Here is a 24,287-nt window from a genome sequence, read left to right as displayed (position 1 = left end):
TGGGCAATCATAGGGCAGGCAGCACCACCAGGAGCAGTCGCTACTGCCGGTACTGCAGAGGCCTCAGACCCAGGCCCAGCGCTGGAACCTCGGACAAGAGGTAGGTGAGGCAGGGTCGCCGGGGCCAGTCTGGAAGGCCCTGACAAGGGAGGGTGGGGGGTGGTTATTCAGTCTAAGGGGAGGACAAACCCGGGGGTAAAGTTGTTGCTGGTGGGGGTCCTCCGTGGGCCATAAATTGCCCATGATGTAGGGACCCCTCCCCCAAGCCGGCAGGGAAGGCACCTCATTTTTCAATGCGACCTTCCCGCATGGCGGAGCCCCCCCCCCCCCCCCCCCCCCCCAATTGCTGGTAAGATCCCTGCGGTGGTGGGATGAGGCCCTTAATAGGCCACTTAAGGGCCTTAATTTGCTTCTGGGCGGGAAGGCCATTATCGGCCTATTTCCCCCCCACAAAGATCGCTGGACGACGGGGAGGCGATGGGCTCTCCACTCCCCGCCACCTGTCGTGATTTTGCTTGCCCTCCCCCGCCTCCAATCCTGCCTTGGGGTGGCCTGTAAAATCCCAGCCCATATGTGCCTGATCTCAGTTACTCCAGTAGATTAAATGTTGAGCTGAGCAAATCAATACTATTGGGAATATTTTTTTTAATTTATTGATACAGCACTGAAACAGGCCCTTCGGCCCACCGAGTCTGTGCCGACCAAGAACCACCCATTTATACCATTAAATATCTCCCACCCCCTAGTGGCCTGATCTCACAGCAGCAACTTGGGAACAGTTACCTGTGTATATCCTCTATCTGGTATTGACACACTAAGCAGGAAGATTTTTCTAAAAACTGACAGACTATTTTTTAAAAAGAAGGATATAATACTCAAATATTTTTGGTTTTTGAACAGCTAACACTAAAGTCGTAAAGCAGTCATCACTGCAGAAATTCCAAGATGAGATGAACAGTGTTATGAAAGACCCTTATAGGGTAGTTATGAAGCAGACCAAGCTTCCAATGTCGCTTCTGAATGACCGAATCAAACCTCATGTAAGTTATTAATTTTTTCATAGAAATTTATGAACCTGGCAACCAGTTGCCAACATTGATAGTAATTAGATTTTTTTTTAAGTAAGTGGTTGCTCATTGCAGTTTTTTTAATGCAACATTGCAGTTAAACTGAAATAGACAGAATTTGTAGCATCTAAATTTCTCACTGGTTTATGTTTAAAATCCAGAATCCGGAAATACTAGCCAAAAAAAAATCTCTGGTTGTTTCACATCTCAGTCGTTCTATATTTGTGTGTGATTTCTTGATAGTATAGACTCTGGTGTGGAGTAGTTCACTGTTAAGGTTTCTGGCTGTGATGATGCAAATTCTGATGGCCCATTCCCGATGCTGGCCCTGTACTTGGGATGAATTGCAGTGTTAAGGTAGCTTATAAATTCTAAGTTGAAATCTATAAGTTAAGTAGTGAATCCTAATTGGAATAAAAAGCTCAAATCACCCTCCTAGGGAGGCCTAAATACAATGCTGGCTGGAAATAATTTAAACTCTGTTCTCTTAATCAGCAGTACAACTTGTGGCTTTTGGACTGCTGTATTTTTAAATGCATTTTTATGTGAGGCTGTTCAACAGTATCATAAACTTTATCCTTGTGGCAGTTGTATCCTGTTTGAAGTCGCATTCAGTATTAGGTATAACTTCTCGAGTAAAGCATTTTATCCAGATGCCATCACATTTGGAATGATTCAAAAGGCTCCTGCTTTAGAACTTTTGAGGAGATGCGTGACTAATTCCTTTAAAGCAGGGTTTTCTTTCAAAGGAATTTGTGGGATACTTTAAAGATTTTATTTTGCCCTTCTGCATTTGCTGCAATTTAATCAAAAACATAAATAAGTAAGGCATTCTGATCCTTTCTGGCAAGTCTCCTTTTTAACAGCCATGGAGGTCCTTGACTCTTGGTAGTCAGAAATTATTGTGAGCTTTGTATTTTCAGGGATGACAATGTATGAACTGCCCATATACAGAATTGTGCAGTAAACTGATTCTGAGATCCAGTGCTGTAATTCAGATTTTTTAATCAGCAGTGGTTTGGTTTAGCAAAGCTGCTCTGGTAACAGTAAGATAGTTTTGCAATATTTGCACTTCATGCTAATCATGTGAAGATATTTTTATCACAAAACTGGTGAGTATGTGCTTTGACAAATGTAGAGTTTTGTCCTGTGCCAAATAATAGAATCTTCTGTATTGTATTTTTATGCCTGTAGATATGCACTTCAAAGATTATATCAGAAATAGGAATTAAAGTAGAAGCTGTCTTTTCTTGCTAATCATCCAGTTAGATACCAGAGATTAGCTCTCTGCAAGGCCCAAACAATACTTTGATCTGTAGATTGGCTATGGTGCAGAAGATTTGCCTAAGTGCTGCTAAAATTAATGATCATCAAAATGTGAGACACCTGGACAGGGTGTGAACAGTGGCTCATCAAGCAGTTTTGTGCAAAAGATGTGCTGCTGTATCTTTGAAATATATTGATTGTCTTTATTCAGATGCTTTTTGGACAAGAATATATATGTAGTTTTTTCAGTATGTCTTCGTTTCTAGAGCTGACACTTGTAGTTTCTTGATTGACTTAGGAATCACATCACCCAAATTTCATGTTGAAATCTATGAAAATTTATTTTCTCCAAAAATCTTGCAGATTATCAGACTGAGGAAGATATTTTAACCCAATGTGGAGTAATTGTTTTTCAAAGCATTCGTGCCATTAGTAACTTGCAATGTATTTTTGCTTTTGTGTAATTACCTGACTTGTAAATAAATCTGACTAGTTTTAACCTGAAGTGTAATGATCTGTTACCATCGTCTAGTGCAAACAGAGGAACTTGGTCTTGAATATGTTATACACTAATTAAGGGCTGATGACTAGTTCCGTGTCATTCCGTCTCATTTATGACACTTATTACAGCTGTATGTTTCAGTTCACAGGAGACTGTCCACTTAAGGAAATTACCTTTTTTTTTCCTATGAAAATATTAAGTGTTAGATGAAAGCCCAGACTGCAATAATATGCTCTGCTTGTTGTTACAGTCTGTAAATTTTGGTCACCAGGCTGTCAACAGCATTGTGTGTTCAGTGCCTTTTCCAAGCCTCCTGAACACTGAGTTTGTGAGGATAACCAGGGACCTGAGAATTAATCACACTAAAAACTATTGCATAAATGTCCTACATAAATGTACCATACACAAATATTTAATGTTTTATATTAATTTTGCAAAAATGAGAGAGCAGTGAGGAGTTAAGGTCATGGGTTTGGCTGTCAGTTTGTCATTATAGGCTTTCAGTTCAACATAGAAGCAGGCGTCTGCCATTTAGCCCCTTGAGCCTGTTCCGGCATTGAGTGTGATCATGGTTGATCTGTACTGGGTAAGACTAGTCCGTGACACAGGTTTTGTTGGTGTTGTCAAGAAGTCACATTAGTGGGAAATAGTAGTAGGTCAGTTATGCTGATATCTGTCTTTGGGAATTTGCTAGAATCCATTATTAAGGAAGTAGTAACAGGACATTTAAAAAATCATAATACAATCAAGCAAAGTTAATATGGTTTTGTGAAAGGTAAATCATGTTTGACAAATTTATTAGAGTTCTTTGAGGATGTAACAAGCAGGATGGATAAAGGGGAACCAATAGATATAGTGTATTTGGATTTCCGAAAGGCATACTACACAGGATAAGAGCTCATGGTGTTGGGGGTAATATATTAGCATGGATAGAGGATTAGCTAACTGACAGGAAACATTTGGGATAAATAGGGCATTTTCAGGTTGGCAAATTGTAACTAGTGGAGTGTCACATGGATCAGTGCTGGGGCCTCTACTGTTTATGATCTATATTAATGACTTGGATGAAGCAACTGAATGTATTGTAGCCAAATTTGCTGGCGATGGAAAGATAGGTAGGAAAGCAAGTTCTGAGGACACAAAGAGTCTGATAAAGGATATAAATAAGTGAGTGGCCAAAAATTTGGTGATAGAGTATAATGTGAAAATGCGAGGTTGTCCACTTGGACAGGAAGAATAGGGATAAACAGGATATTATTTAAATGGATAGAGACTACTGCACGCTACAGTACAGTGGGATCTGGGTGTCCTTGTACATTAGTCACAAAGTCAGCAAGCAGGTACAGCATGTAATTGGGAAGGCAAATGGAATGCTGACATATATTGAAAGGGGGATTGAGTATAATTGTAGGAAAGTCTTGCTGTAACTGTACAGTGCATTGCTGAGACTGCACCTAGAGTACTGTGTACAGTATTGCTCTCCTTACTAAAGATGGGATATACTTGCATTGGCAGCAGTTCAAAAAAGGTTCGCTAGGCTGATTCCTGGGTTGAAGGGGTTGTCTTATGAGGAAAGGTTGAGCAGGTAGGGCCCTATATTCATTGGGGTTTCAAAGCATGAGAGGTGACCTTATTGAAACATATAAGATTCTGAGGGGTCTTCATGGGGGAATCTAGAACCATGGGGCACAGTTTAAAATAAGGGATCTCCCATTTAAGATAGAGATGCAGAGGAATTTCTTCTGAGGATGTTAATCTTTGGAATTCTCTTCCTCAGAGCAGTGGAGGCTGGGTCATTGTCTAACTCGGGCTTGAATATATTCAGATTTTTGATCGTCAGGGGTTCTTGGGGGTGTGGGGTGTGGAGGGCAGCAACAAAATGGAGTTGAGGCCACAATCTGATCAGGCATGATCTTATTGAATGGCGGAGCAGGCTCGAGGGGCCAAATGGCTTACTCCTGCTATTTCTTATGACTATTTCTGTATTGAAAGGCTAATAAAGTAGATAAACCTGGAGGAAAAGGGACAGTGGCTGGATACCAGGTTTCATATATTTCCTGTATAAATCCCAGTGCCTCCCTACCAACAGTTCCAATTATTAGTTCTCTCCGCAAGCATTAATTTATATTTATTACTGTCTATCCATCTTCCTCTCAAACTGAGTTAACATTCGTTATATGACTGAAATTCCGTCCCTGCTCAATTCCAGGCAGTCTGTTGAATCATTACACAAGTGATGTGGTTTGGAGCACGCAGTTCATTTCACCTTGAGTTTCTTCGCTCTTTCAGTACTCCCACTTCTATTTATTATTTCTGCCATTTTCACGCACTTGTTAGTTGTCTACATAGATATTTGCTTCACCTCTACAATTAATTTTTCCCATCAGGCTTTCAAGGGCATAATGAAAACTCTGCTCTGGATGTAGAATGAGCATCCATGCCTTTATGATTTGAAATGAGAGGTTTAAGATTTTTTGATAGCCTGGGTGGGCAGTATCTCACAAGTTGTAGAAATCTCCTGAATATGCTTAGATCCTTGATATTCCAAGATATCTGCACCTTTTTGTATAAGACACTGATTGTGATTAAGGAACAAAAGCAGAGAATTCCCTAAGTATGAATTGCTGTTTATGCTCCAAGACATATATTGACATAGATGGCCATTAAAGAAACAATTTTTTCCTACCTAAGCCATAGTTTATTTTAAAGTTTATAATCAAAATAAAAGGTGATTGTAAAAATTCCCCATGAGTTGAGCTAAACCAGATGGACAAGTCTTCAAATTCCTGTTATGCTCCTGGCGCAGGGCTTTCTGTAGTTAACATTGGCGAGTTTGTACAGTCATTTTCTTAATATCTTTGGATCTTAATTTCTTGTGCTTAGAATATTTGGCCTGTTTATAAAAGCTGACAGCTTTTTCATCCATATGAGGAATTATACTAAATGGAGATGTATGCTTTTGCAAGATCAGAAATCATTACAGTGCTATTTTTCCTCCCCTTTCCCTGCTCCTTTCTTGAAGCTGGCAGCTTCTGCAGGCACAGACACTCCTCGGTACCTCAACCAAGTGATCATCATGTATGAGGTTAGACGATGAGTGCTGGCAAGCTATTCAACTATAGAGGCAAAGCAGTCAAGTTCAATTGTTTCCTCAGATAATGGCCACTGATGCAGTTTTTCCAATGGGGATCACTTAATAATTGTCAGGAGTGTGAATCTCCCATAATAAAAAAGAACAGAAAATGCTGGAAATACTCAGCGGATCAGTCAGCATCTTTGGAGAGAGAAATGCTTAACATTTCAGGTTGATGACCTTTCATCAGAACTGGGAAGGTTTAAGCAAATGAAAGCTGGGAAAAGAACAGAAGGGAAGGCCTGTGATAGGGTGGAAGCCAGGAGACATTACATGACAAAAGCGTTGGCGGTGCGGGGCCCAAGGGAGTGGTAATGGGACAAGTAAAGAAACAAAAGATGTGTCTAGAGGAGGTGTGAGTGGCAGAATGATGACAGCTGCCATCCGAAAGCAAAACAAGAAAAAAACGAGAGTAAAACTGAAACCTGAAAACCGAAGGGAAACAAAATGGGGGCCAGAGATTATAATCTGAAATTGTTGAACTCAATGTTGAGTCAGAAGGCTGCAGAGTGCCTAATTGAAAGATGAGGTGCTGGTCCTTGAGCTTGTGTTGAGCTTCATTGGAACACTGTAGGAGATTGAGAATAGTTAAGTCAGTGTGAAAGCAAGGTGGCGAATTAAATGCAGGAAGCTCGGGGTCATGTTTGCAGACAGAATGGAGGTTTTCCGCAAAGCGGTCACCAATCTGCGTTTAGTCTCCCCAATTTAGAGTAGACTGCATTGTGAGAAGCAGTGCATTAACTTCAAAGGAGTACATATAAAGCATTGTTTCATCTGCAAGGTGAGTTTTGGGCCTTGGACAGTGAGGAGAGGAGGTAAAAGGGCATGTGTTGCATTTACTGCACTGACTTGGAAGGGGTGGGGGGGAGGTGTTGGGGTGACAGGATTGGACCAGGGTGATGCATAGGAAACGGTCCCCTTGGAATGCTGGGAGGGGAAGATGTTTTTGGTGATGGCATCATTACTGGAGGTGGCAGAGGATGATCCATTGAATACAGAAGCTGGTGGGGTGAAAGGGGAGCTCTATCGTGATTTTAGGAGGGAGCGGAAGGGGTGAGAGTAGAAGTGCAGGAAATGGGACAACACGGTCAACGGCCCTGTCAACTATGGTGTGGGGGATTCCTCGGTTGAGGAAAGAGGAAGACATAAGCAGCGCTGATATGGAAGGTTGCATCATCAGAACAGATGTGACTGAGACAGAGAAACTGGGCGAATGGAATGGAATCCTTACAGGAAACTGGGTGTGAGAAAGTGTAGTTGAGGTAGCTGTGGGAATCGTTGGGTTTATAGTGAATGCTCGTTGATAGTCTATCCCCAGAAATGGAGAGAGAGAAGTCTAGGAAGGGAAGGAAAGAGTTGGACATGGACTATGTGAAGGTGAGAGGAGGGTGGAAATTGAAAGCAAAATTGAAGTTTTCCAGTTCGGGGCGAGAGCAGGAAATGGCACCAATGTAGTCATCAGTGTACCGGAGAAAGCGGTGGAGGGGGGAGGCCCCTCAAGTAGGATTGGAACAAGGAATGTTCCACATATCCCACAAAAAGGCATACATAGATAGGACTGGAACAAGGAATAAATGCAAAATACTGCAGATGCTGGCAATCTGAAATAAAAACAGAACATGCTGGCAATACACAGCACATCTGGCAGCATCTGTGGAGAGAGAAACAGAGTTAACATTTCAGGTCTGTGACCTGGAACAAGGAATGTTCCACATATGCCACAAAAGGCAGGCATAGCTAGGACCCATGTGGACACCCATAACAACACCCTTTATTTGGAGGAAGTTTGTGGAGTTGAAGGAGAAGTTGTTCAGTATGAGAACAATTTCAGCCGGTCGGAGGAGGCTGGTGTTGGACGAGATTGGTTGGGCCTCCGTTCAAGGAAGAAGCTGAGCCCTCAGACTATCCTGCTGAGGGATGGAAGTATAGAGAGATTGGATGTCATTATCCTCAAATATTAACGGTGTTTCTCTCTCCACAGATGGTGCCTGACCTGTTGAATATTTTCAACATTTTCTGGGTTTTTTTCAGATTTCCAGCATCTGCAGTACTTTGCCTTTGTGTGAATTTTCTGACTGTTTTACACTTCTCGAAGATATTGGGGTAGATTTTTAGGTTGACTCTTTGGTTGGTAATCTGGTGGAGCAGATTGCCTGTTATAGAATCTACCTGAATTTCATTCTGTTGATTGAAAACCCGATGTCTTCTATTGTTGGCAAAGGTGGGGTTGTCCGCTCCACCAGACTACTGCCCAGGCAGTGAAAATTAAAATCTACTCTATTGATTGTCGTTTGTTGTCTCCCATCTTATCCTGGTTAAGATCAGTTGTGAGCTTCCTGATCCATATGACTCAGTATCTCATTGTGCAGTGACTTGTCCACTGAGCTTGGGGGAGGTTGTATTTGAGTATATTGATGTTACATATTTGGGTGGGTATATATCTGTCTCAAAGCAGTGAATGCTTAAAGCAAAATTATTTGCTTGCAGAATTCAAAAGTACACATTCTGGATACGGAAACATTTGAAACAACCTTTGGTCCTAAAGCACAGCGAAAGAGACCAAATCTTAGCGTGTGTGATGTGCAAAGCCTAGTGGCAAAAGCTGAAACATTGGCAGAAGAATATGATCTGGAAAAGGACAGAGATCTGGTTGTGGAAGATACTGGAGTACGGTGAGTGAATTCTAGGCACATGATGACCTGTTAGGATGTGCAAATGTAGCTCTTATTTTTGAATATTGAAGATTTATTCTTGGAGTTGTCATAGTCCCTTTGGAACACAAGTATTTTGGTCATTTAAAAATCAGAATGTAACGTAAAATTTCAGAGATACTACATAAATATCTTAATTGCTCTACTCAAAATTTAAGGGAAAAATACATTTTCTGGTTATTTCAAAGCTTCATAATGTTTTTGCACCTATGTTCACAATAATAGCCCATCAGTAATGATTAAATCCTATATTTCACTCGTTAGATTTTCATAATTTACTCTCTGGCTCTCGTGCTGTAAAACTCATAGTTGCTAATAAGGCTGAAGCAGGTGCTACAACTCTGGCTAATACAGTGCATTACATAGTTATCATGCTGGCTTGGGGTGGTAGGATGTATTAGAGCCTGAGTTCCTGATTTCAGCTGGATGGTTATGGGGAAGGTGCTAAGTGGAAGCAGTCATTTCCTGGATGGACAGAAAGTGTCCAAGACTTACTCTGAGCAACATTTGTGCACTTAAGAACACCATTGCTGAATGTTTGAGTACCGGTTCAGCTTTTGGCCATTGATGGTGATTAATGGGGGAAGAATTTTTTTTTAAATAATTTGTTGGTGATTTGATGCCTCGAGTGACTTTTTTAAAAGTTCATTTTGGGATATGGGTTCTGCTGGCGCGACAGGCATTTATTGCCCTTCCATAGTTGCCCTTAAAGTGGTAGTGGATCATTTCCTTGAACCACAGCAATCCGTGTGCCAAAAACACAAGAAATAGGAGCAGGAGCAGACCATATGGCCCATCAAGCCTGCTCCGCCATTCAAAACGATCATGGCTGATCTTAGGATTCAACTCACTTTTCCGCCCACTCGCCGTATTCCTTGACTTCTTGACAGACCAAAAATCTGTCTATCCCAGCCTTAAATGTATTTCAACGATGGAGCATCCACAACGCTCTGTGGTAGAGAATTCCAAAGATTCACAACCCTTTGAGTTCTCATTTCAGTCCTAAATGATCGGCCCCTTATCCTGAGACTGTGCCCCCATGTTCAAGATTCCCCGACCAGCGGAAATAATCTCTGTGTCTACCCTATCCAGCTCATTTAGAATCTTATATGTTTCAATGAGATCCCCTCGCATTCTTCTAAACTCCAGAGAATACACGCCCAATTTACTTAGCCTCTCATCAGAGGACAGCCCCCTCATCCCAGGGACCAATCTAGTGAACCTTTGCTGTACTGCTTCCAGTGCAAGTATATCCTTTCTTAAATGTGGTGACCAAAACTGCAGAAGCACTCCAGATGTGGTCTCTCCAAAACCCTGTGCAATTGTAGCAATGCTTCCTTATTCCTGTACTCCAATCCCCTTGCAATAAAGGCCAACATGCCATTTGCCTTCCTAATTGCTTACTGTACCTGTGTGTTAACTTGCTGCGTTCCTTGTACAAGAACACCCAAGTCTCTTTGAGCATACTTACAAGTTTTATAGCTTTTAAAACAATATTCTGCTTTTCTATTCTTTTGACCAAAGTGAATAACTTCACGCTTCCCTTCATTGTACTCCATCTGCCATCTTGTTGCCCAAGGTATTTCCGCAGTGCTGTTGAGTGAGGTGTGCTGGGATTTTGGCCTGTCAATAATGAGTGGCAATATATGTCCAGTTAGTATGGTGTGTGACTTGGAAGGGGAACATGAGAGGTTTGGTGTAATATTATTTGCGATTTAAGCAGTGTTGATTTCAATTTTGCTTAGGGATGAAGTCAGAGAAGAAATCTTCAAAAAAGGACAGTCTAAAAGAATATGGGGTGAGCTATACAAGGTATGTGTTTTGTTAACGAATGAGGTTAGTTGGTGTCTTTTATTGGGCATTTGCAGTGGGCATGATTTAAATGTTTTAAACCAAATAATCAAACTTTTGGCTGTCGGCAAAGTAGTGAATATCTGAAAGGATTATAGTTGACTCACCTGTGAATTGAATGTCATCAACAGTTATTTGTAAGTTTCCTTAAAAGTCATTTATATCTATTATAAAAGATTCATTATGCTTCTTTTCTCGCTCTGTAAATGGGGCCAAGTGAGTTCCTGAGATTATTTTCTGTTCTGCTTGCATGAAGATCAAGATGCTGTTCTAATTTCCACACCAAATAGGGACTTGATGATGCTTCCTGTAATTTTTTTCCCAGTTTTATATCAAACCTGTGGAAATGTTCTTGTCATTTAGCTTTAATTGTACACCAGTTTAATCAATATCTAAATCGAATATTAGAGATGGTTCAGTATAGGCCAAGGATAAGCATGTCTCTTTGCTTGCATATTGGAAATCTGTTAAGTTGGTTTGGAAAATATGGTTTTCTTAGTACCTTTTTAACAAGAAATCATTTTTGTTAGGTAATCGATTCATCAGACGTTATAATCCAAGTGCTGGATGCTAGAGATCCAATTGGAACACGCTCACCCCATATAGAGGCTTACATAAAGAAGGAAAAGCCATGGAAACATTTAGTGTTCGTGTTTAACAAGTGTGATCTTGTACCTACCTGGGCAACTGTAAGTTTTTGTTTTTCGTGTTGCTTATAAGTTCAGCATTGGAATATTGATTACCTTTCTTTTAGTGTGGGGAAAGTGCCATTCTCAGGTACTTGTAATGGGCAAGCTCAAAATGCAAACTCTCAATCGGAATTGTGAATTCAAAGTCCTGTTCTGTCTTTTCTTTTAAGGATGCACTGCAAAAATAATGTAATGCATCACCAGAATAGTTTTTGGCAACATTTTTGTTTCAATTTATAAAATAAGAGTATGGATTTATCCGACAAGGTGCTTTCTGTGGTTCTATATCTGAAGAGTGCCTGCAGAGTCTCATCAACAGGTTTGCGGCTGCCTGCAATTAATTTGGCCTAACCATCAGCCTCAAGAAAACTAACATCATGGGGCAGGACGTCAGAAATACTCCATCCATCAATGTTGGCGACCACGCTCTGGAAGTGGTTCAAGAGTTCACCTACCTAGGCTCAACTATCACCAGTAATTTGTCTCTAGATGCAGAAATCAACAAGCACATGGGAAAGGCTTCCACTGCTATGTCCAGACTGGCCAAGAGAGTGTGGGAAAATGGCGCACTGACACGGAACACAAAAGTCCGAGTGTATCAGGCCTGTGTCCTCAGTACCTTGCTCTATGGCAGCGAGGCCTGGACAATGTATGCCAGCCAAGAGCGACGTCTCAATTCATTCCATCTTCGCTGCCTCCGGAGAATACTTGGCATCAGGTGGCAGGACCGTATCTCCAACACCGAAGTCCTCGAGGCGGCCAACATCCCCAGCTTATACACACTACTGAGTCAGCGGCGCTTGAGATGGCTTGGCCATGTGAGCCGCATGGAAGATGGCAGGATCCCCAAAGACACATTGTACAGCGAGCTCGTCACTGGTATCAGACCCACCGGCCGTCCATGTCTCCGCTTTAAAGACGTCTGCAAACGCGACATGAAATCCTGTGACATTGATCACAAGTCGTGGGAGTCAGTTGCCAGCGTTCGCCAGAGCTGGCGGGCAGCCATAAAGACGGGGCTAAAGTGTGGCGAGTCAGAGACTTAGCAGTTGGCAGGAAAAAAGACAGAGGCGCAAGGGGAGAGCCAACTGTGTATCAGCCCCGACAAACAAATTTCTCTGCAGCACCTGTGGAAGAGCCTGTCACTCTAGAATTGGCCTTTATAGCCACTCCAGGCGCTGCTTCACAAACCACTGACCACCTCCAGGCGCTTATCCATTGTCTCTCGAGATAAGGAGGCCAAAGAAGAGAAGATATCGGGATAATTTAGTCCATTGACCCAAATGTTAGTGACCCTAGAGTCTGGAATTCCCAAGTGGGTTGAAAATACACTGTGATATTAGCAACCTGGCATTATATTGTGAATTGGTGACCTTGCAAAGCTACCACGAGACCAGGAAACTCTAGTGGCAGCACAACCAGAGTCAGATCCTCAAACAAAGTGGCAGGAAGGAATCAAAGTGGTGTTTAATGAAATGGGGATCAGGGGATGCTGTTTTTTTGTGGAGGGAGCTTGAGACCAGATTTAAGGAGTTTCTAACATGGGTTCAGATTCTAACACACCACTTGAGCAGATCAGTTCTGAATAATTCAGTGCTGAATTAAAAATACCTTTAAAACTTCACTGATTATTGAAGTGGTTGAACCATTGAGCCAATGCGGCAATCAATAGCATACGTGTACAGGTAGATTTAGAATGAAGCTCCGCAATATTTTTTGACCAAATAATTTTTTACATTGAATTGTTAAAAGAAAAGAATGGTCCTATGTATTCAATGTTTTCTGTAGACACAGCATTAAAAGTGAACAGTTAAATTTTCTGTATCCTAGAAACGATGGGTTGCAACACTATCGCACGAATATCCAACTCTTGCCTTTCATGCTAGTCTCACCAATCCCTTTGGAAAAGGAGCTCTCATCCAACTTTTACGGCAATTTGGGAAGGTAAGAGGTCTTTACGGAAAGAAAATACTGACTTGGATGTGAACACACAAAAAGGCCATTGAAAATAAAACCCAAAGATAATCAATTTGAAAGCCTGTTGTGTGTGATACTAAATGTATAAAAACTCTTTCCTGTATAGCAACATGCAATGAAATAAAACCCACTGTCGCTGTTTCAGTTTACACAATGCGGTTACAAGAGGTTATTACCTTTATTGCGTATGCAATGACGTTTTAACACATCCCAAGCTATGTGTTTTCTGATTATCCTATGAACCTCTTAGTTTGATATTGAGGAGAGACATTGACTGTCAGAGTTCAAAGCAGCCACCATATAAGCCACCTTCATGCCAGTTTAAAAAAAAATAGCAGTGAGGAAGCTGGGTGAGACAAAAAGCATGAGAGCTTTTTTAAAACAAGGTGTTGTGAATTTGCTGAATCTGCCCAAATGTCGAATATAATCTGTATAAATCATTCTCTTGTAAAGGCATCATCAAGCAATACAAACCAGAGGTGATAAATTCAGTTCTTGGTTTCTTAAGAATTAACTAATCTTGGCTGTTATAATTGGCCTCAGCACCCCAGAACTAGGAGAAAGGGAGTGCTGTCAGGGTTCCCACTTTTGCTTGCTATCCAATATCTTCTGCTCAAAGCTATGCATTTTTAAATATTGTGTGAGGACAGCATCGGGTTTGACTATGATACTCCCTGTTTTGGTGTTCCTCCAGTACCTTTCTTTTTCTATTGTTCACAGCACAGAGATGGTTTTCATAAGCAGACTGAGTCTCCTATGAACTGAAACCTAGTGCCTTGTGTATGGGATAGCATTCTCAGAATTAACCATTACACTCACTACAGTGTTGAATACAGGATATCCTGTGGGATGCCCACTGTTTACTCCTGACCCCTCTGAAAGCTGGAAAATATCACACCAGACAGACTGATATATGTAGGCCAGAACTGCTGGGTCACATTTATTTACAGGGTAATTAATGTACAAAAGCTGAAATATACTGCAAGTTATGAATAGGTACAATAATCAGAAGCAAAACTGGAATAACTTTGTACAGCATTATGTTACTCTTTAGATTGTGTTTCTATAGTCTTTGACAAATGACTGGATTTTTAGAGACTGTGAACTTGCTTGCAGACAATGCAAATCTTGATTCATCCATAGAGATCAGATCTGTCTCGAGGAATAAAAATGGAGAATTCTCCCTGTACGTGAATAGTCCAGAATGCTTCAAAGTCAGAGTTGTCAATCATTATTAAAGACACAGTGATGCAAGCTTTTTTATAAAACACTGCTGAGCAGATGCCTACACATTGAATATTCTCTAACACTAACTACACTGTATTTAAAACCTAAACATCCTTCAGGCTGATGCCTGTTCTAAGTAAATTAAAGTTTTGTTTTGTGAGAAGATACTAAATGGTCATTGACTTTTTTTTAAAATTTTTTTCTGGAAATGAAAGCTAACTTTTCAATACTTTGGAAAGATGGTCCCATACTGCATATGAAGAATTCTTTGCTTGTTCTGGATTTTCTGTTGCTAATAAGATGTTCAAAGACTACCTATGGTGTTAGTAATGGATCAGAACTCTAGCTTATAAAGATTATTAACTGAGGTTAGGATGATATTCAGGTTTCTTACCTCTTAAAAAAAAACTCTATTTCTGTTCTTTGGAAGGTAAAGTATTGTAGCTTGATCTGTAAAGAGAGAACTTTAACAATTTGTCATTGATTTAACAATGTTAATAGTACACCAATAAAAATCTATCAATATGACTGTTTAAACAGTTGGTAAATCAGTTCACAACTGCCAGATGCTTTTCTAATGGGCTACAGTCTCTCACTGCTGCACATAAGAATTTTTAAATATGGAGCAAAATTGCAATTTTGGGATGATTTTTTAATGGTATGAGGTCATCACTTAATGCAATGGTATTAACACCTGCTGCACTTCCGGGGCCCATATCCCTCTATTCCCTTCCTATTCATATATTTGTCAAGATGTCTCTTTAACGTCGCTATCGTATCTGCTTTCACCACCTCCCCTGGCAGCAAATTCCACGCACTCACCACCCTCTGTGTAAAAAAAAAAAAAAAACTTGCCTCGCACATCCCCTCTAAACTTTGCCCCTCGCACCTTACACCTATGTCCCCTCGTAACTGACTCTTCCACCCTGGGAAAAAGCTTCTGACTATCCACTCTGTCCATGCCGCTCATAACTTTGTAAACCTCTATCATGTCGCCCCTCCACCTCCGTCGTTCCAGTGAAAACAATCCGAGTTTTTCCAACCTCTCCTCATAGCTAATGCTCTCCAGACCAGGCAACATCCTGGTAAACCACCTCTGTACCCTCGCCAAAGCCTCCACGTCCTTCTGGTAGTGTGGCGACCAGAATTGCACGCAATATTCTAAGTGTGGCCTAACTAAGGTTCTGTACAGCTGCAACATGACTTGCCAATTTTTATACTCTACGCCCCGACCGATGAAGGCAAGCATGCCGTATGCCTTCTTGACTACCTTATCCACCTGCGTTGCCACTTTCAGTGACCTGTGGACCTGTATGCTCAGATCTCTCTGCCTGTCAATACTCCTAAGGGTTCTGCCATTTACTGTATACCTCCCACCTGTATTAGACCTTCCAAAATGCATTACCTCACATTTGTCTGGATTAAACTCCATCTGCCATTTCTCCGCCCAAGTCTCCAACCGATCTGTATCCTCTGACAATCCTCATCATTATCCACAACTCCACCAACCTTTGTGTCGTTCGCAAACTTACTAATCAGACCAGCTACATTTTCCTCCAAATCATTTATATATACTACAAACAGCAAATGTCCCAGCACTGATCCCTGCGGAACACCGCTAGTCACATCCCTCCATTCAGAAAAACACACATCCAATGATACCCTCTGTCTTCAATGACCGAGCCAGTTCTGTATCCATCTTACCAGCTCACCTCTCATCCCGCGTGACTTCACCTTTTGCACCAGTCTGCCATGCGGGACCTTGTCAAAGGCTTTACTAAAGTCCATATAGATAACATCCACTGCCCTTCCTTCATCAATAATCTTCGTCACTTCCTCAAAAAACTCAATCAAATTAGTAAGACACGACCTCCCCTTCACAAAACCATGCTGCCTCTCGCTAATAAGTTCATTTCATTTGTTTCCAAATGGGAGTAAATCCTGTCCCGAATAATCCTCTCTAATAGTTTCCCTACCGCTGACGTAAGGCTCACCGGCCTATAATTTCCTGGATTCTCCTTGCCAGCCTTCTTAAACAAAGGCACAACATTGGCTATTCTCCAGTCCTTTGGGACCTCACCTGTAGCCAATGAGGATGCAAAGATTTCTGTGAAGGCCCCAGCAATTTCTTCCCTTGCCTCCCTCAGTATTCTAGGGTAGATCCCATCAGGCCCTTGGGACTTATCTACCTTTAATGCTTTGCAAGACACCCAACACCACCTCCTTTTTGATAATGAGATGACTGAGACTATCTGCACTCCCTTCCCTGGGCTCATCATCCACCAAGTCCTTCTCTTTGGTGAATACTGATGCAAAGTACTCATTTAGCACCTCGCCCATTTCCTCTGGCTCCACACATAGAATCCCATCTCTGTCCTTGAGTGGGCCAACCCTTTCCCTGGTTACTGTCTTGCTCTTTATATATGTATAAAAAGCCTTGGGATTTTCCTTAATCCTGTTTGCCAATGACTTTTCATAACCCCTTTTAGCCCTCCTAACTCCTTGCTTAAGTTCCTTCCTACTGTCTTTATATTCTTCAAGTGCTTCATCTGTTCCTAGCCTTCCAGCCCTTACAAATGCTTCCTTTTTCTTTTTGACTAGGCTCACAATATCCCGTGTTATCCAAGCTTCCCGAAACTTGCCAAACTTGTCTTTCTTCCTCACAGGAACATGCTGGTCCTGGATTCTAATCAGCTGATGTTTGAAAGACTCCAACATGTCAGATGTTGATTTACCCTCAAACAGCTGCCTCCTATCTAAATTCTTCAGTTCCTGCCTAATATTGTTATAATTAGCCTTCTCCCAATTTAGCACCTTCACCCGAGCACTACTCTTATCCTTATCCACAAGTACCTTAAAACTTATGGAATTATGGTCACTGCTCCCGAAATGCTCCCCCACTGTAACTTCGACCACCTGGCTGGGCTCATTCCCCAATACCAGGTCCAGAATGGCCCCATCCCTAGTTGGCCTATCTACATACTGTTTCAAGAAGCCCTCCTGGATGCTCCTCACAAATTCTGCCCCATCCAAGCCCCTAGCACTAAGTGAGTCCCAGTCAATATTGGGGAAGTTAAAATCACCCACCACCACAACCCTGTTACCTTTACATCGTTCCAAAGTCTGTCTACATATCTGCTCCTCTACCTCCCGCTGGCTGTTGGGAGGCCTGCAGTAAACCCCCAACATCGTGACTGCACCCTTCCTATTCCTGAGCTCCACCCATATTGCCTCGCTGCATGACCCCTCTGAGGTGTCCTCCCGCAGTTCAGCTGTGATATTCTCCTGAACCAGTAATGCAACTCCCCCACCCCTTTTACATCCCCCTCTATCCCGCCTGAAGCTTCTAAAGCCTGGAACATTTAGCTGCCAATCCTGCCCTTCCCTCAACCAATTCTCTAATAGCAACAACATCATATTTCCAAGTTCTAAGATCATCTGCCTTACCTGTTATACTTCTCGCATTGAAACAAATGCACTTCAGACCACCAGTCCCGCTGTGCTCAGCAACATCTCCCTGCCTGCTCTTCCTCTTAGTCCTACTGGCCTTATTTACTATGTCCTCCTCATTTATTTCACTAGCTGTGCTACTGCTCTGGTTCCCACCCCCCTGCCACACTAGTTTAAACCCTCCCGAGTGACGCTAGCAAACCTTGCAGCCAGGATATTAGTGCCCTTCCAGTTTAGATGCAACCGGTCCTTCTTGTACAGGTCCCATCTGTCCCTGAAGAGAGCCCAATGGTCCAGATATCTGAAACCCTCCCTTCTACACCAGCTGCTCAGCCACGTGTTTAGCTGCACTATCTTCCTATTTCAAGCCTCACTGGCACGTGGCACAGGGAGTAATCCAGAGATTACAACCCTAGAGGTCCTGTTTTTGAACTTACTACCTAACTCCCTAAACTCCCCCTGCAGGACCTCATCATTCTTCCTGCCTATGTCATTGGTACCGATGTGTACCACAACCTCTGGCTGTTCACCCTCCCCCTTCAGAATGCCCCCTGTCCGTTCAGAGACATCCTTGACCCTGGCACCAGGGAGGCAACATACCATCGTGGAGTCTCTTTCACGTCCACAGAAGCGCCTATCTGTGCCCCTGACTATAGAGTCCCCTATAACTATTGCTCTTCTGCGCTTTGTCCCTCCCTGCTCAACAACAGTGCCAGCCATGGTGCCACTGCTCTGGCTGCTGCTGCTGTTTTCCTCTGATAGGCCATCCCCCCCAACAGTATCCAAAACGGTATACTTGTTAGAGAGGCGGATAGCCACAGGGGATTCCTGCACTGACTGCCTGCCCCTTCTAGCGATCACCCATCTATCTGCCTGCACCTTGGGTGTAACCACTTCTCCAAAACTCCTGTCTATGACACTTTCTGCCACTTGCATGCTCCTAAGTGCATCCAGTTGCCGCTCCAACTGATCCATGCGGTCTGTGAGGAGCTGCAACTGGGTACGCTTCCTGCAGATGTAGTCGCCCGGAACGCTGGAAGCGGCACGGACCTCCCACATCTCACAGGTGAAGCACTTCACCCCTCTAACTGTCATTTCTAGCACTAATTAGTTAGTTAATATAAAATAAATAAATACTTATATGAGGGCTATCTGAGGATTAATGTATCCTATAATGCCTACAAATTATCAAAACTTCACTGCTTTAACTTTAGAACTGTTACCTACCCTACTGTAATCAAGAATGAACTAGTATTACTTTGTGTTGAATCTACCGCTTTTTTTAAACAGCTACACAGTGACAAAAAGCAGATCAGTGTGGGTTTCATTGGCTATCCTAACGTTGGCAAGAGCTCTATCATTAATGCACTTCGATCCAAGAAAGTCTGCAATGTTGCACCTATTGCAGGTGAAACAAAGGTATGTAGTATTATATGTAGTATGTAGTCTTCCGAAATTAAAACTTTGAAAGCCTAGTTAAATCTGGTAATAGGAGAAATTGAATCAAAAACATTGTGTATGTGGCCACTAAACTTTCAATAATGTAGAAACGTTTTTTAGTCATCTCCTATACTGAAGACAGCCATCCTCCGCTTTATTTTTGTCAGTTTTTGTTGCATCCTGTCATTTTTGTATCATAGAAAATCTTAGAGTTACTTAAATAAGTTATTTCTCTCTCTGCCCATCTGTCCAGATATTACAGTAAGTGTAATAATCATGTGTCATCAATGCAACTTGCTCTCTACTTTAGACAATGGCTCAAGGTGAAGGTTGCAACTGAATGAACTGGCCTAAGTTTTGTAGCCGACTGCTCATTTCACATCCTCAATAAGGTTTTACAAGAATATGATTTATGAGCTCACATTTTGACTGATCATAAAGATTTATTTTGCATCCAGATCCGCAAAGAGGATTGTTATTATATGATGATGGATAGGTGGACAGTTTTGATTTGATCCTAACGGAATGAGTAGGAGTCAGAAATTTTCAGCGCAAGCAGTTAGCCCATTCTCCGTTGTACTGATTGGCCGTTTGGGTTATGCTGTCACCAGGGGCAGTCAGATTTCATAATATGCTGTCTTAGAGAAACATAGAAACTCTTGAGGCTGGAAAAGATCATAGATCCCTTTTGTCAGCCATCCTGCTGCCTCAGCAGTTGCAATTACCGGTGTGTTTCTCTCCAAGATACTTTCCAGTTTTATCTTGGAAAGTTAAAACTGCTTATCTCGATAATCACCCTTGCCATTGTGGACTTAGTCATCATCTCAGTTGCATTTTAACATTCAATCCCAATCTCATAAAGATAGCTGACGCACTTCTGTGACATGATTATTTCTCTCAGATTGAGATTAGGCTACGTCTTGGAGCACTGGAGAAATGGCTTTAGTCTGTTTCTAATTGCCCCATATTTAATCCAGGAGTACTTAATCTGAAAAAATGGTCCATTCGCCAACACTGCCATTCTTAAATTTGAGCATCAAGACCTCAAAATGACTAATTTGCATGAATTGATGACCTTTGACAAGTGTCTTTAGTGTGTTTCTCTTCGTAATTTGATTTTCTGTACTTCAAATAGAACTTGTGGCTCTTTGTATTTTTCAGTTCTAGTTTAATGTGCGAATCTTCTTTGGCCTCCTTGTCTCGGGAGACAATGGGTAAGCGCCTGGAGGTGGTCAGTGGTTTGTGGAGCAGCGCCTGGAGTGGCTATAAAGGCCAATACTAGAGTGACAGACTCTTCCACAGGTGCTGCAGATAAAATTGGTTGTCAGGGCTGTTTCGCAGTTGGCTCTCCCCTTGCGCTTCTGTCTTTTTTCCTGCCAACTGCTAATGTGAGAATAATGTCATGATATAAGATGCTACAATAATTTTTGTCTTCCCTCACTCCCTGTTGTAGGTCTGGCAGTACATCACTCTGATGCGACGAATTTTCCTAATTGATTGCCCTGGTGTTGTCTATCCATCTGGTGACACAGAGACTGAAATTGTGTTGAAAGGAGTGGTGAGCCTAAAACTTTCAAGTAACTTCACTCTAGAAAAACAATAGGATTATCATTGGGGATTCAAGAGTAAAGTGAGCACCAAACACAAAGTTGTAAATTGTGTCAGGTAGTTCCACCAAGGTTGATATGACCTAAAACAGCAGCAGTAGGTGGCTCTTGCAAGATAATAATGGTGCAGCAGAGCTCCTTTTTATAATCCCATTTGCAGTAATTCATTACGTGAAAATGATCCTTTTTTACTTTGTAGTAAAACTGAAAATGTGTTTCGGAAAGAACATTTACAATTTAGTGACTGAACATTTTTTGTTTGAAAAAAGTATTGTAACAATATTTCTCTGTAGTTGATCATGAATTTCTCCTTTCTTACACCTCACTTGTTGGGTTGGACTTGCTGCTTCCCAAAGTGGGACCTTTGCAGTGCAGCTGTTGCCATCAAGTCATGTAGTAGGCTTTTAAATATGCTAATTCAAGCTGATTAGATACTGTTCTACAGCCTCTGGCTCTCAAAGCCTGTGTCTGCTGTAGTCAGTGAGTAGATGAAGGTAAAACATTTGGATTTTGTTAATGTGTGACCTGGAAGATCCATTTTCCCTTGGATTGTAGTGCCTCTCACTGGTCTAATTGTGCCTATTGAAAATGTTGCACTGGCAGTAGAATGCAACCCTTGGTGATGCCCTGCTGTTACATTAAACCATTGGATGCCCAAGTCCTCTGTATGTTTTAGGTGTTATATTATTTGATTCCAAGCATTACATTGTAGATGCGCAATGGTTGATTTATTACAGTCATTCTGTGGATGTGCTTATCCTCTGCTGCCAGTTCACGTGGAGAGACTGACAGCATAATTTAAAAGTAAATTTGGGGGGGGCACCATAGGGTCGTTCAGTCTACACCACTGCATTACATAAGACCTGCACAAGGCATAGAATCTGCACTTGCTGTTCCTACACACCTTGTATAGAAGCTGCGCTCACTCTTCCCATGCACGACATGTAGAAACTGCGCTTGCTCTTCCTGTGCAACATGTTTGGAACACTTGCTCTTTTCCTGCACAGCACATGTAGAAGCTGGACTCATCTTCCCACATGCTACATGTAGAAACTGCACCTGCTCACTCTTGTGTGACACATACAGAAGATGCGGTCGCTCTGCACTCAGCACATCTCTATTTAGAAAAATTAGTCGTGGCTTTGTAATTCTATAGAATTCTATGATTCTGTGAATTATTAACTTTAGTCCTTATAAGTCGGACTGATGGAAATCATCAGTCTCCTTTACAGCTGTCTGGAAGTGAACATGTAGTTAAACATGAAAAAGTGTGTTTTATTTTACATTGAGAATAATGGATTCATGCTGGTCATTATAAGGTAATAACCCAATTGAGGTTTAAATTACATAACTTGGGTGGCTAAGTGTTACTGTCTCTCATCTGACCTATGAGTAGATTATTGGGTTGTAGTCATCCATGAGTGGCTGCTTTGTTCAACTTAATCTGAAGTGGTGTTCTGTGTTGAAAGCAACTGTTAATGCTGAACACAACTATTAGTCTATTCCAGATCACTGACACTCAGCACTTAATAATTGCAATGTTGTCACTACAGACTTAAAGACACTATATAAATATAGATTGTTTTAATCTGCAGTTGATCACCAGTGACTTTCTATGAGCTCCCGATTTTGTGCTTCCTTTTTTAGACCTCGCTTGGAGCCAAGTTAACTGACTGAGTTTGAGACCCCACCTAACTTGATTTCGTCTCCTGCTCACCTTACAGGTTCAAGTGGAGAAAATCAAATGTCCTGAGGATCACATTGCTGCAGTGTTGGCAAGAGCTAAATCAGAATATATCAGCAAGACTTACAAGATAGATTGCTGGAGCCATGCAGTGGATTTCTTAGAAAAGCTTGCTTTCAGGATGGGGAAACTTTTGAAGGTGATTTTTTTTTTTTTTGGTCATTGATTTCAACATTACTTAGTATGATACCTCATTAGAAATACACACTGAATAATATCTTGTTAAAATTTAATCTGCAGTGAAGTCTTAAAACATTTCATCCACTAACCTACAGGCAGAGAGAAGAAAGATGCACCTTGCAATTGCCTGGTCAAAGTGCAAGTTCAGAGAAATGAGTAACTGACAAACTATTTTCAGTGTAGGACATGATTTGTGGGGGAAAAAACTTAAAAAAAATATATATATATTTCTTTTCCAAATTTTAACAATCCCTGTGTTTCTGTTATGTTGTCAAAGGCAAAAAATGTTTGATGTAACCAGCATATAAATACCTTGTTTTAGCATACAAGGACAACTGATTTATACATAAACTTTGACCAGTGGTGCAGTTTTGAAAGCCAGTAGTTTTTTTTAAGGGTGGCAGATTAAGTTTTCGCTGATCAGTTCACATAACGGATTTCCTCCCCCTTACCTAACATGCTCGGCAGACATTGGAAGAAATCTCAAAGCAGTTGTTAAAACGACTGTTTTGCATTTTTACACTCGATGCCATGGAGCAGTGATGAATGCTGTTTCAAGTGCTGTTACTTTTGTTTTCCAATCTGACCATGCAAATTGAAGGTTGCAGCATCTCCCTGTGGGTGGGATGGCAGTGACATAAAGCCATGCCTGGGTGGTCCGGCACTGCCCGGGAGCCAGCTGCTAAGTATTAGACAGGCAGACAAGAGATAGACGATGAAAATACAAAGCAGCTACACTTACATTTTGCATAGAAGGATGCTGAGCTACCAACTCTTGACTCATGGGTCCCCTGCTGCTAGTGACAACTCCACAGAAAAGTTGCAGAATCCACAAAGGCTGGCTGACAGGAAATCTTTTGAAAGGCTTTAATTTATGTAGAGCCTCATCATATTTCCTAAAAATATCCTGAAGTCCTTCAAATACAGTGAAATGCATTAAATGTAGTCATTGTAATGTGGACCATAAGAAGCAGGAGTAGGCCTTTTGGCCCCTTGAGCCTGCTCAACCATCCAATATGATAATGGCTGAACTTCTACCGTAGCCATTTTCCTGACTGTTCCTCATTTCCCTTAGTTCCTCTTCACCAACCCCCTGACCCTCACCCAGCCACTGACCCTCCCTCACCCCCTCATGCTGCAACTGACTCTCCTCCACCCCCTCACCGAGCCACTTAGTGGGGGCAGTCATTTTGCAGTGAGCAAGATTCAAGAATTGTACATTCAACATTGACTTGAGTAGGTTGACTGGGCCTTGGTTTGATGTTTCAGATAAAAGACAAAATCACTGGTGGTGTACCACTCCCTCAGTAATGTATTGGAGTCAGTCTTGGAGTAAGATACAAGGAAGAATATTTATATATAGATTTTGCATCTATATTTGCAAAAACTTTATTTTATTTTTAAATGCTTTATCCTATAGTTAGCTGTGGTCATCCATATTAT

The 24,287-nt window shown here is 41.7% G+C and overlaps 1 protein-coding gene across 1 annotated transcript in view; it reads left to right on the top strand.

Annotated features, from left to right (window-relative positions):
- gnl2 (G protein nucleolar 2) overlaps window positions 1-24,287 on the top strand; it is a 48,799-nt gene that overhangs the window by 13,236 nt on the left and 11,276 nt on the right. Inside the window, exons 4-11 of the mRNA XM_068011187.1 lie at window positions 901-1,040; window positions 8,456-8,640; window positions 10,425-10,491; window positions 11,061-11,219; window positions 13,050-13,163; window positions 19,164-19,292; window positions 20,767-20,871; window positions 22,645-22,803. Coding sequence (XP_067867288.1) covers window positions 901-1,040; window positions 8,456-8,640; window positions 10,425-10,491; window positions 11,061-11,219; window positions 13,050-13,163; window positions 19,164-19,292; window positions 20,767-20,871; window positions 22,645-22,803 — 1,058 coding nt within the window. The remainder of the gene's footprint in view (window positions 1-900; window positions 1,041-8,455; window positions 8,641-10,424; window positions 10,492-11,060; window positions 11,220-13,049; window positions 13,164-19,163; window positions 19,293-20,766; window positions 20,872-22,644; window positions 22,804-24,287) is intronic.

The sequence above is a fragment of the Heterodontus francisci genome, chromosome 31, assembly GCF_036365525.1.
Source record: "Heterodontus francisci isolate sHetFra1 chromosome 31, sHetFra1.hap1, whole genome shotgun sequence".
NCBI lineage: Eukaryota > Metazoa > Chordata > Chondrichthyes > Heterodontiformes > Heterodontidae > Heterodontus > Heterodontus francisci.
Note: the sequence above shows the minus strand (reverse complement) of the source record. Positions and strands in the feature narration are given on the sequence as shown.